Source organism: Sminthopsis crassicaudata, chromosome 2, assembly GCF_048593235.1.
Source record: "Sminthopsis crassicaudata isolate SCR6 chromosome 2, ASM4859323v1, whole genome shotgun sequence".
Classification (NCBI taxonomy): domain Eukaryota; kingdom Metazoa; phylum Chordata; class Mammalia; order Dasyuromorphia; family Dasyuridae; genus Sminthopsis; species Sminthopsis crassicaudata.
The window spans coordinates 11,958,236-11,970,653 of record NC_133618.1 but is presented as its reverse complement, the minus strand read 5'-3'; the positions used below and the strand labels follow the sequence as shown (position 1 = coordinate 11,970,653).

The 12,418-nt window shown below is 42.7% G+C and overlaps 1 protein-coding gene across 1 annotated transcript in view; it reads left to right on the top strand.

Moving 5' to 3' along the window:
* The window catches only part of LOC141553961 (transcription factor COE2), a 74,540-nt gene extending 62,517 nt beyond the window's left edge, over nucleotides 1-12,023 (top strand). The window contains exons 9-10 of the mRNA XM_074285435.1: nucleotides 3,988-4,155; nucleotides 11,391-12,023. Of these exons, the coding sequence (XP_074141536.1) occupies nucleotides 3,988-4,155; nucleotides 11,391-11,422 (200 nt within the window). The 3' untranslated portion in view covers nucleotides 11,423-12,023. The remainder of the gene's footprint in view (nucleotides 1-3,987; nucleotides 4,156-11,390) is intronic.
* Nucleotides 12,024-12,418: the final 395 nt, after the last annotated feature.

Here is a 12,418-nt window from a genome sequence, read left to right as displayed (position 1 = left end):
CCCCCTCTTTCCCTTCAGTGTCTGTATTCTGCCTCACAGGAAGACACGAGGGCCATGAGGGCTATTTTCAAGGTCTAGGAGGCTCTCATGGGAAGGAGGGATGGCCTGAGAGGAAGAGACCTATAGCAATGAGAGAAAAGTCCAAATGAAAAAGGAGTCAGCTTGAGGTTGGGGAAAACTTCCTGAGCAAATAGAAATCTGGTGTTGGAGTGGGCTGACTTTGGCCCTGGGGGTTCCCTTTCTTTGTGGAAGTTTGAAGGGTGGGGCTGGAGAACCAAGGATCAGGTAGATTGTGAGGGGAATGCTGTGGGAGGTATGAGTTACATGACTGCTGAGATCCCTTTTAACCAGCTGCTAGGGAGTGCAGTAAGATAGAGTACCAGATCTGGAGTCAGGAAGACCCGAGTTCAAATTTATCCTCAGATGCTCATTAGCTGTGGCTCCCTGAGCAAGAGACTTAATCTCTGATTCCTCATCTGTAAAATGGGGGAAATAATATTGCTAACCTCCCTGAGTTGTTGTGAGGATCAAATGAAATCATGTTTGTAAAATGCTTTGATTACAAAGGGTTATAGATGTGTGAGCTATTTCAATGCCCTTTGGGCTATTGTGTTGCCTTGCCCAAAGCCAGATAGATTCTAGTTTCGTAGGGAAGGGGCTGAGGAGCCTTGGAGCCAGGGCTGAAAAGCTCGGCACTACGGGCATTTGTGTTATTTTTCCCAATAGCCTGATGTGGCTGGGCCACGCCAAGGTGTAATTACTTGTCCAAGCCGATTAGGGAGAAAATAAAATCGACTCCCACAGCCATGTTTGACTTGCACGGCTGCCAAGGCAGGGTATCAGAAACCTTCCTCTTTATTGTTCTTACACTCACAGGGCTCAGCCCCCCAAAAGTGGCCAAACAGATGTTTTTCCCATTTGACATACAGGCTTTGCTTCCTAGCCGGAGCTGGGAAGTGCCAAGTTTCAGCCCAGAACACGTTTTTTTATGGCTGAATTATAAGCCCCTGACAATAGGGGGTTCTAATGAAATGTTGACAGACCCCTGTGCTCCAGCAAACGGGATGGCTGAGTGCAAAAGGCAGATATGTGCCCAGCGAGGTCCAGCAGGGGCGGTGCGAGTCCGGCTGGGGACGAGAAAAATGCTTTTCCCTCCATTTCCTCACATCTCTGTTAGTTTTAGCCCCTGATGTGTTCCTTAATTTGGGCTCCCAACCAAGGGGAGGTCGATGTCCAATGACATCCTCAGTGGGAAAGCTGGTCAGGCAACTGCCCACTATTCCTTCCCCCCGTTCACTCCGGTCCAAGACTTAGTCCAATCAGGTCCAAGACGCGGTCCAGTCATCGAGCCTGCCCTTCCCAGAGACCCATTTTCCCTGAAGCAGATAGAACCACCAAGGCAGCCTGAAGCAAGACTCCAAATCACACCCAGACATCAATGACACCATCAGAGGAGACTACTTATTGTTGGCTTTGCCCCATAACATGCTCTGGGATGGAGCTGGAAGTGGAATGGAGAAGGGGAAAGAGTGGGAAACTCTTCCAGTTGGACTGTCCAGCTCTATGAATCAAAGTACAAATCCCCGTGTAGTACATGTTGTAGGGGACCTCTGCATGAGGGGCCCCACTATCCCCTCTCACTACCTCGAGCTTTTTTGGGTAGCAATGTGGGACAAATTATTATGGTCTCAAATTTATTTATTAAAGTGCTCTTCTTCCCAAAGTTATCCATAAAGCATGCATTTTACTCCACTAAAAAATAAATCATAAAATCCTCAAACATGGAGCGTTAGAGCTGGAAAGAAACTTAGAACTTAGTAATAATAATAATTATTGTTCAGTCATATTTCAATCTCTGTGACCCCAATTGGGGTTTTCTTGGCAAAACTACTGGAGTGACTCATTATTTCATTTTGCAGATAAGGAAACTGAGGCAAAGAGGGTTTAAATGGCTTGCCCAAAATCCCTGATTTCAGGGCCAGTGCTCTATCCAATGTACCATTTTGCTGACTCAGGATATCAGAGAGTTCTCAGCCAAGATTATTTAATAAACTACTGACTGAACAAATTGGTAATGATTTTCTCTTGTGGGCCACTGGGGCCAAAGAAATATAAGGTCATAGGGTTTAGACCTTAAAGGAACCATCGATGAGGACATTTTACAGATGAGGACACTGAGGTCCAGAAAGGTAAAGGGATGTGCCTGCTGTGATTCAGAGAGTAAATGGCAAAACCAAAGAACACCTCTCTTCCTTATATTGTGGATGGAGAAAATGGGTCTAGAAGGAGGAAATGTGGTTGTGCTTAGGAATAGGCCTTTCTCTATTCATGGTGTCCTGTGTCTTAGTACTAAATAGAAGGAAAATTCAAAGTTGAGGGGCTACTTGAAGGTGTCAAAGAAGAAGAAGGGAGAAATGAACACATCTAGAGAAGTTTGACTTTCTTGGGAAGTATGAATGACCTTTTAGCTTTCCTCATCTTTTTCTCCCCCAATCTGGATGAATTTGCCTCCTTCTGCCCTCCCAAACCAAGCAGAATGAGTCTTATATTCCTTTACAAGTAGTAGATGGCAGCTTTCTAGTTACTCATAAATCTCCAGGGCTACATGTACCCAGTGTCTGCAGGAGGATCTTATATGGCTCGGGTTCCAGACCCCACCCTATCCAGGTTTCCTGCCCTTAGACACCCTCTGGCATAGAAATGGCTTCGATGGGTACAAAGCTGAGCATGTTCCAGATAAAAGTCTGACTGGGGCACAATCATCTCTTTCTTCCTGGAAATTATATTTCTCTTCAGGCAGTCCAAGACTTCACTGGCATTTTTGGCTTCCAATATTTTAAACTAATATTGAGCTTGTGGTTCGCTAAAACCCTCAGATCTTTTTCTGACAAACTGTTCTCTAATCGTACTTCCTTCCTCTTGTACTTAACTCTTTTAAAAACTGGAATGTAAGGCTAAAGAAATATTTTGTTTTAGTTCCAGACGTGATCTAGTGGAGATTGACAATTTTCTTGGTCTTAGAGAGTTGCCTGGAACTCTGGGAAATTATGTGCCTTGGCCAGGTTACACACTCAGTGTGCCAGAGGGCTTGGGTCTACTTCTTCCTAATAAGTCTGGCCTTTAATCCACTGTACCTTCCCAGAGAGATACACGACCCTCTTCTTTCCCCTCAGAAGCCCACGTATTTAACAAGAACAAAGAATAACTGAGGAGCAATCTTTATGCTCCACAGAATATCAGCCAGTATAGGCAAAGGCCCTGGAACATTTGGGGGCTCCCCTGCTGATTTATGGGCAAACATAGCCAGAGACCCTAGAGGAATGGGCTTGAATGGATAACATCTATATTGAAGGCAGCACCCTCAATGTGAGAAAATGCATCAAGTTTTGGAAAACATCTCTTAACCCATCTGAACCTCAGTTTTCCTCATCTGCAAAATGAGCTTGATTAGACTTATAGCAGTTTCACCATAGGATTAACCCATCTGAGCCTCAGTTTTCTCCATCTACAAAATGGGCTTAATAAGATCTATAACGGTCTCATTATAAAATTAATCCATCTTAGCTCAATTTTCCCCATCTGCAAAATGGGCTTAATAAGATCTATAGCAATCTCACCATAGGATTAACCCATTTGAGTTCAGTTTCTACTATCTGCAAAATGGGATTAATAAGAGCTGTAGCAGTCTTATCTTAGGATTGTTTCAATGAAAGAATATCTATAAAAGACCCATTTTAAGGGTCTGTAGGAGTCTGTTATTATGAAAAGAGAGTCCCTCAGAGTGAGGATGGGCTGACCACAACATTGGTTGGGCTGGAAGACGTAGGTGTGGATTGAGACTAGGCTGGCTGACGGTGGGAATGATGGGAACCTTGAATTTCCCCAGCGTTGAGAAGCCATTTCCTGTTCGAAGAGAAATTTGGTAGCGACCAGGTGAGTTCTGGTGGCATCTCCTTCTAAATGAGGACCGTGCTATTTCTTTTCTAGTAATGTCTTCAAGTCCTACAGTTGGCTCTTCCAGTTCCTCCTCCATCCTCCCGTTTTCGTCTTCCGTCTTCCCAGCTGTCAAACAGAAGAGTGCCTTTGCTCCTGTCATTAGACCCCAAGGCTCCCCTTCTCCGGCCTGCTCTAGTGGAAATGGAAATGGATTCAGAGGTAAGAAAGATGGCACCTTGGGAGAACATGGGCAGAACACCCTGAGCTCCCGTAGCCCCACTGAAAGTTACCAGCAGCCCTTGGCTCTTCGGCATCCACTCACAAAGATATTTTTTTGGTTTTTCAATCAAGAAATACTTAGAGTTGATACAATATCCATTAAAATATGGAGTGGGAAATAGATACAGCCTCATCACCAATCCCAGTCATGGTCTAGTCCAATCCAACAAATGTTTATTTATTTATCTATTTAGTTATTTATTTATTTGTTTATTCATTTGTTTGTTTATTCATTTATTTATTTATTTATTTATATTTTATAGCTTTTTATTTACAAGATATATGCATGGGTAATTTTCCAACAAATGTTTATTAAACACCAATGGTAAACAAGATATTGTGCTAAGACCAAAATGGACAAAAAAAATAGTCCCTGATTTCCGGAAACTATCTCTTAAGGAAAAAAAGGTAGAACAAGGTCATCAATGATCAGATATGTGATAATTTGAGGAAGAGGGAGCAAATCTTAATGGCTGAGGGAATCCAGAAAGGAAATTCTTTGTCGCTTCCTTTCTGCCTCTTGGTTTTCTAGGCTTTCTTCAGGATTTAGCTTCGAAGGTCTGGCTACTAGTGCTAAGTTTTCTTGGATTCCCTTCTCTCTCCTCTCTCAGTCTTATACCTAAGTACTTATTTCCTCACTGCCTCCTCTATTAGAAAGCAAATTCCTTGAGGGCAAAGCAGCTTTTACTTTATTTGTATCCACAGAGCTTAACACACAGTTCCAAGCATAGGAAGCCCTTTATGAATGTTTATTGACTGAATAACTGACTTCGGAGAAGTACCTGAGCTAAGTTGTGAAAGCTACTAGGTAGAACTGAAGCTAACATGAGGGGTGAAGTCTTTCTAGACATGGAGGAAGGCCCAATCGGAGCCACAAGGGAGGGAACACTGGTGTTCAGAGAACAGCAAATGGGCTCATGGGCCTAGAACTTAGAGTGAGCGAAGAGAATTTCTCATAAAGGAAAGGTGAGCTTGAGTCTGATTGTGAAGAGCTTTACCTGTCAAACAGAGGGCTCTGTGTCCTCCTGCAGTGAAGATGGGGAGCTCCTGAAGTTTCTTGAGCTAGTGAGTGCCAGGGTCAGATTTGTTCCATATACAGAATCCGGGAATTAATTTCCAGGCTCCCAGCACTGTGGTTAGGCCCACAAGACCGCCCGATTTCTCCCTGAAGGATAGCCCGGGTCATCCCGTGGGATGGCATGTGTTACTACTTACCCAGACTGCCTGTCATCTGCAGTCCATATACATTCCAGGGGCATAGCTGGATGGGATCCATCAGGAATAAGCAGCAGTTCCCAGAACCCCGAGTTCCATGCTCACCAAATTGATAGCAGGTGCCTGATCAGGGCCACGGGGAGGGAAGAAAAGTGGACGTCTTTGTGTTTTTTTTTTTTTAAAGAAAAAGAATTAATATCACACGTCAAACTTGTTTCTGAGAGGCGCAATGAAATGTAATGTGACATGACGTAACACAAATGTGATGAGTACACGAATATCTAATCATCTCATCATGGACGGGAGGCAGCTGATGGCAAGAGAGCAAATTAGAAACTGCTGAGCACTGCGGATCACTGACGGCCCCCATTATTTTTCGGCAGCTCTGCACATTCAGACATGAAAATATTCATGACAAGCAGTGATGGAAAGAACCCGGGGGGTCAGAGGTTCCGTTAACCCCTCTCAGATCCGAGTCCCCGAGGCCTGCTGGGCTTAGGAGGGAATCTTGGACACGCAGCCCTGTGGCCAGAACAGCACCGACGTGTTAGTCTCTCCTTCCTGGAGGCCCCTGGAAAAGCCCTCTGGGGCTATCTTTGAGACCCGGGACTCTGTAAAGCTGGGGGGAGTCAGAGAGTTGTCAGTCATGGGGTTTCAAGGTTGTAGGATTTAGAGTGGGAAGGAAAGGTAGGGATCGGGCAGTCAAAGCTAGCAAAATCACTGAGTGTCAGAATTGGAGGCGATCTCAGAGACCAATCCTGGGATGAGAGCTAGGAGAACTTGGGTGAAAGGAAGAAGGATGGGAACAAGCCTTTATTAAGCACCACTTGTGTACTAAGCACTGTATTAAGTGATTTACTTATAAATATAACCTGGTTATCTCCTAAAGATTAGAGAGCCCAGCCCCTTCTGGCTTAAATCCCTCTTTTGAGGTGATGCAGAGATAGAGCATTGTTCTTTCTGGTCTCTGTGAAAGTTGAAAAGAAGCAACATTAGATTTTAAAAAATTTAAAAGAAAAGTATAATTGGATGACTTGAGAGCACACAGTTTGTAGATGACAGGATTGGATTCGAACCCTGGTTTGAATCACTCTAGCCAGGAAAGAAGGCTCATCACTCCCTATTGCACAAGTGGGCAATTAACCATTATTTGAAGATCCCCAATGGGAGAGAATTTATCACTTTTTGGAGGTATCCCACTCCACTGTTTTTTCTATCATATCTGGAGTCCCTAGAGGGCTCTGGTGATTAAGAATCACTCAACAGCTGCATGAGCTTAGGGGTCATCATCCAGCACCCACATTTTATAGTTAAGGTTGAGAGAAATAAAGCGACCCACTTGGGAGTCACCTAGCTGTGTGGCAGACCTGGGACTAGAAGCCAGTTCTTCTACTTCACAACTCGGGGTATTGTATTGCATTTCAATGAGTTGGCTGGAGAAGCTAGCACCTGAGCCAGCACCTAGCAGCCAGCCCACCCTGCTTCTCAGGGACTCTTTCTGGCCAGAGGATGTTGTCTGGGTCTACGTGCCACTCAGCCTTGGGTTCTTCCATTGTGGCTTTATCTCATGGCCAGTGCAAGAGAAACAACTGATTTCTTTCTGGACATCTCTCCTTTCTGAGTCTCCTTCTAGTTGGATGACTTTGGATGGGAGCCCAGTCAGTAGGTTTCACTTTCACAAAACAGTTATTGTTAGGAAAATGCATAATGAAAAGGCACAGATGGGAGGGAGCAAGGGCGAAGTTTGGGAACTGGGAAGGTGAGGGCTTTCTTCTATGCTTTCGGGGCAGAAAGAATCCAAATGTAATCTCATACATTATCTAAAAGACATTCCAGGTTCTGAGACTGATAGAAATTTAGATCCAGAAGGGACTTTAATGGCTACTTGACATGACCCAGTACCACCCCCTCCCCATGCTATATCACACATGATAAACAGTCATTCAGACTTTAATTTATGCCTTTCCAAGAGCTCCCAAGGTAGCCCCTTCCACTAGTTCAGGGATAAATGTTGGAGCCTAATTTAAATTCTGAGTCACTCTTCACTTCTGTTTTTGCCTGTGACCTTAGGCAGGTATCACCTAATTTTTCTGGGTCTCAATAGGACGAAAGGTCAAGTATATAGCAATTTAGTTTTTTTTTCCATTGATAAATCTTTGATTCATTGTAAATACTTTGGATGAGAGGTGAAGGCAGATGGAAGGGGAGGTTCAGCAAGAACAGACCAAAAGTAAAAAATACTGAAGATAAAATAGTCTCCTCTCCTAACTCGCTATGTTTTCTTGGCTTCATCTTTGTTCTCATTGGAGTGCTAGGCTCAGTTCTAGTCTTCGTTATTTGAGAGGGATATTGATGGCTGTCAGGAGGAAGGCAATGGGGCTGCTGAAGGGCCATGAGTCCATGCCATGTGAGACAGGGCTGAAGGCCCTGGGAATGTTTAGTCTAGGGAAAAGAAGGCTTCCTGGGGATATAAAAGCCCCACCTTCAAGTACCCAGCAGGCTGTTACATAGAAGGGGATTATGAATTGTTCTTTTTGGTCTGGGAGGAAAGAAATAATGAGAGAAAGCTGAAAGAAGCAAATTTAGGCTTGATATCAACCCTTCCCCCCCAAAAAAAAAAGGATTAAAATTGTTTTACAAGAAGAGCTGTCCCAGGTGTAATGGGTTGCTTGTTGGAAGCTAGTAGATTCTTTCTCTTTAGAATTCTTCAAACAAAAGCTGGATAAGCACTGGCAGGGTATTGTTAGAGAGGGAATTTCTACAGTCTAAGGGGTTGAACTGGCTAGAAGATGGCTGAGTTCTCTTCCAAGTCTTAACTTGTGTGATTTTTTTTCTTTTGCAAGTTAGTTTTGGTGATTCAAAGCAAAAAGCAAAGGGCTCTCACTGGCCAAGCAAACCCACTAGGGCATCCGAGGCAGGACTAGGAGAAAGGGAAGAAACATGAAACCCGCTCTTTTTCTGGCAATGTGCAGCAGCTTTTGTTACTTGATCCAGTCTGACCTTTCAACAAGCTCTTGCAGCAGACCCTAGAGACTAAGAAAGAATGGGCTAAGGAAAGGAAGGTGCTTCATGCTTTGAAAGGAAAGTAGAAGTTCAAGGCGAAAATATCCATGAAAGAAATTGACTGGTTAGAATTCTAGTTCCACGTACCCAGTAGGTGCTTAATAAATTCTGGTTGGATTGGGCTGGATTTAGCCAGGAAATGCATTTCTCTAGCTCAAGACAGCATTAAACAAGCATTTCAATGGATGATCACAGCTTGTCAGGATAATACTCAACGTGGTGTGTCTAATTCTCTTGCCAGTTTCCCTCAAGGAAAAAAAGAAAAGGAAAAATCCTTACACTCTGGGATAATCAGTTTGGGTTGCTATATCTCCAAATCATCAGGGAGGGTCCAGAATTGAACCACCTTTATTGAAAAGTTACATCGATTCGCTATAAAGTAATACAGGCAAAAATAATTATGGCTTTGCTAGCTGTGTAAGACCTTAATCCAGATCTCACAAACATTCAATAAAGGCTGGAGAGAAGCAGAGAAATAGGCTACCAACAACTCTGCCCAAGAGGGTTAGCTGGCATTCAGAAGGGGGTGGGGAGGAGAAGGGAGGTTGAAAAAGGGAAAGAAAGAAAGAAAAGGAGGAAGGACAGAAGGAAGAAAGGAAAGGAAGCTAGAAGAAAAAAAGAAAAGGAGGGAGAGGAAGGAGAAAGGAAGAAAGGAAGAAAGATAGAGGAAGGAAAGGAGAGATGGAGAGATGGAGGGAGGGAGGGAGGAAGGAAGAGAGAGAAGAAGGAAGGAAGAAGGGAAGAAAGGAAAATAAAGAAAGAGGAAGGAAGAAAAAGAAAATCAAATTAGAAATATAGGAAGAAAAATAGAAAGAATAACATGAAAAAAGGAATGAGATGAATGAAAAAGAAAGAAAGAGGAAACACAAAAGAAAGGAAGGAAGGAAGGAAGGAAGAAAAAGAAAATCAAGTTTAAAAGATGGGAAGAAAAATAGAAAGAAGGAATAACATAAAAAGGAAGGGGATGAATGAAAAAAAGAGAGGAAGGGAGGAAGAAGGAAAGAAAGAAAGGAAGAACAAAAGGAAAGAAAGAAAGAAGAGAGGAAAGAAGGAAGAAAAGAAAAAAGAGAAAGAAAAGGAAGGAAAGAAAGAGGAAGAAAGGGAGAAAGAAAGAGGAATAAAGGGAGACAAGACAGAAGCAAAGAAAGAAGAAAAGAAGGAAGGAAGGCAGGAAGAAAGAAAAAAGGGAGGAAGGACAGAAGGAAAAAAAACAAAGAAAGGAAGAAGGAAAGATAAGATGAAGGAAGGGAAATGATTGGTGAGAAAGGAAAGAAGGAAGAAAAAGAAAAAAAAAACAAATAAGCTAGAATGAAGGAGAGAGAAATGAGAAAAAGAAAGAAGAAAGGAAAAACAAAGCAGGGGGGAAATCTAAACAAAGCAAGAGAGGGAGAAAAGTTATTAAATTATTTACCTTAAGGCCTAATAAAGAGTAATTCCTCTGCAAAATGTTTCTATTTCAATGAATAAGTTGCGATGTACTGATTATATCCAGAAATCTGTTCAAAGCAAGCGGTAGATGTGGCTTATTTAAAAAATAAGGGGGGGTTGTCATTTTTCTAAGGATCCTGCAATTGTATGAATTTGCAGCTGGTTAAGCAGGACTGGATCAGGGTCTTTCTTTTCACGGTCCTTCTCTAGGGCCATCATCAGCTGCCTGACCCCTAGTTCTGAGCAGGAGCCAAGATGAAGGAAGCTCTGCACCCTCCTCTCTACCCTAAAGCAGTATTCTCCATCTCTCCCAGAATTCCTTTCACTTGCCAGATTAGTTAGTTGTCCACTGCAAAAGCACAGAGGGGGAGGGAAGAAGCCTCCTAAATTAAGAACTAAATTAGAACCTCCATTCCAGTGGGTCAACACTCATTACTGAACATCCCAGATTGGCAGCAAACTATCAAAGGAGAATGTGCTTGTTAAAAATAACCAATCATATTTCTGCTAAAAATAAAAGTGAGGGCCAGAAAGTTGGAGCTGGTTAAACAGGAAACTCAGGGGCTAAATGGGCTCAACTCCTTGGGTTTTGTTCCCTTCCCTATGGTCTAATAGAAGCCTCCTGGGTCCAACAAATGGAAGCGTTTTTCCCACATTCATTCATTCAACAAACAATTGCAGAATGCTGCTATAAGAATTAGGAAAAGAAGCAAAGTGTACCTAAATTTGCCTTTGACTTCATGGAGCTTTTTAGCTCCATGTGAGGGAGGTAGTGAGCTCCCCAATACTGGAGGTCTTCAAGCAAAGCTCTGAAGACTATTAGTTGTATATTTATTCAGGCTATTCCTGACTAGTCCTTTCCAACAGATCCTCTACAAGGTTGGTTTTACAAACCAAAGATTCCACCTCTGTATGAGAACTCCTGATATGAGAATTCCCTCCACCAATGCAGGTCAACATTATCTGTCCCTGACAGTCTTAAAGATCTGTTATGTCGAGATGTGAACTAACTGTAAATATCTTCCTGACTCCAAGGCTATTTTCTGTCTACACGCCTCGCTCCCTTTTGAGGTACTTAAATAGGTACCTATACCACCCGCTCACTGGCAGAGAAATGCTTTGTAAATTGGAAAGTATTCTAGTGATGTGAACTGAGCCATGGGCCCCCAAGACAGAATTCATTTAAATGGAATGGAAAGAATTCCGGCTTAGATTCAAATCCTACCTCTGACACTTGTTGGGTGACCACGGGGGCAAGTGTCTTAACCTTAATTTTCTCATCAATAAAATGAAGGGATGTACTAAATATCCTTCCCAGAGGTCCCCTCCTCTAGATTTATAGTTGAGGTCACCCTTTCTTTAATGGACTACCACCAACATCAATAAGACACCTTTGTTTCCTCTCACGCTCGACGGTCGCTCTGCAAAGCCCCATGCCATGGTCTCATGTTTTTATTCTTTGCTTTCAGCCATGACCGGCCTTGTCGTCCCCCCAATGTAAGAGAAGGAAGAGTTGCGTCTCAGAATACACAACTACTTCATCTGATGGACCACTAATATGGAAAGCACTAAGAGCTCTTTGGGGGGGATCCCATGCTCCCCCAAAGGAACACTCTATGGATTTGGATATGCAAGGAGCCTGCATCTTACCTGGTCTCATGTCTCTCCCATAGCCGAGAAATCGGCTACCCAAGCTCCAACCCCACTCGTGGATAAGGACAGATACTGTCATCGGCATGCATGGTCAGTACTAAGGACAGAAATGTGGTTCTTTCTTTATGGACTTGATGAAAACCACCTTCCTATGTTTGTAAAATATTTAAGAAAAAAAATTGGCAAACAATTCAAGCTCGATATTTTGGATACTATTTGTTTTTCTTTGTAGGAAAAAAAAAAGTTGAAAGTTTCTATTTTCTATGAAGCCTTTCAGATACCAATTTAGTTTATGCAGAAAAAAAATTTGAACAAAACAGGGTACCCGCATGGAAGACTTTCTTAAAACAAAACCTGAATCGAATGATGATGATATGTTGTTGTATGTGTGTTTGCTTATAGTTTAATCTCTTTAAAAAACAAAAAAAAAAACACAAAAAAAGGAAAAATTTTAAAATGTTTTACAATTATTTAAATAAATAAATGTGTAACTTATTGTAAGTAGAGGTAGAAATTAAGACCTTTTTGGAAAGGAGGGGCATTTTCTCCTCCTCTTGTACAATGAAAATGATGCAAAACTGTAGTTCCAAGATAAAAAGAGATAAGGTGTGTGATTGTTACCACTGCTATTTCCTGGATGCCCACTCTTGTCCTCTCTACGCCCCCTCCCCCCTTCCCTGTTCCATCCTTGTATAGATCCATATGCAAGGACCGCGGTAGCCCGTCTGTATTTTTTCAAAACCATACCACATTCAAACAAAAGCCAAGCACAAATCCAGAAATACAGAAAAGTGGCCGGTCTGGTCCAGCAAAGTCTGCTTTCCAAAAAGCCTGCATGTCCCTT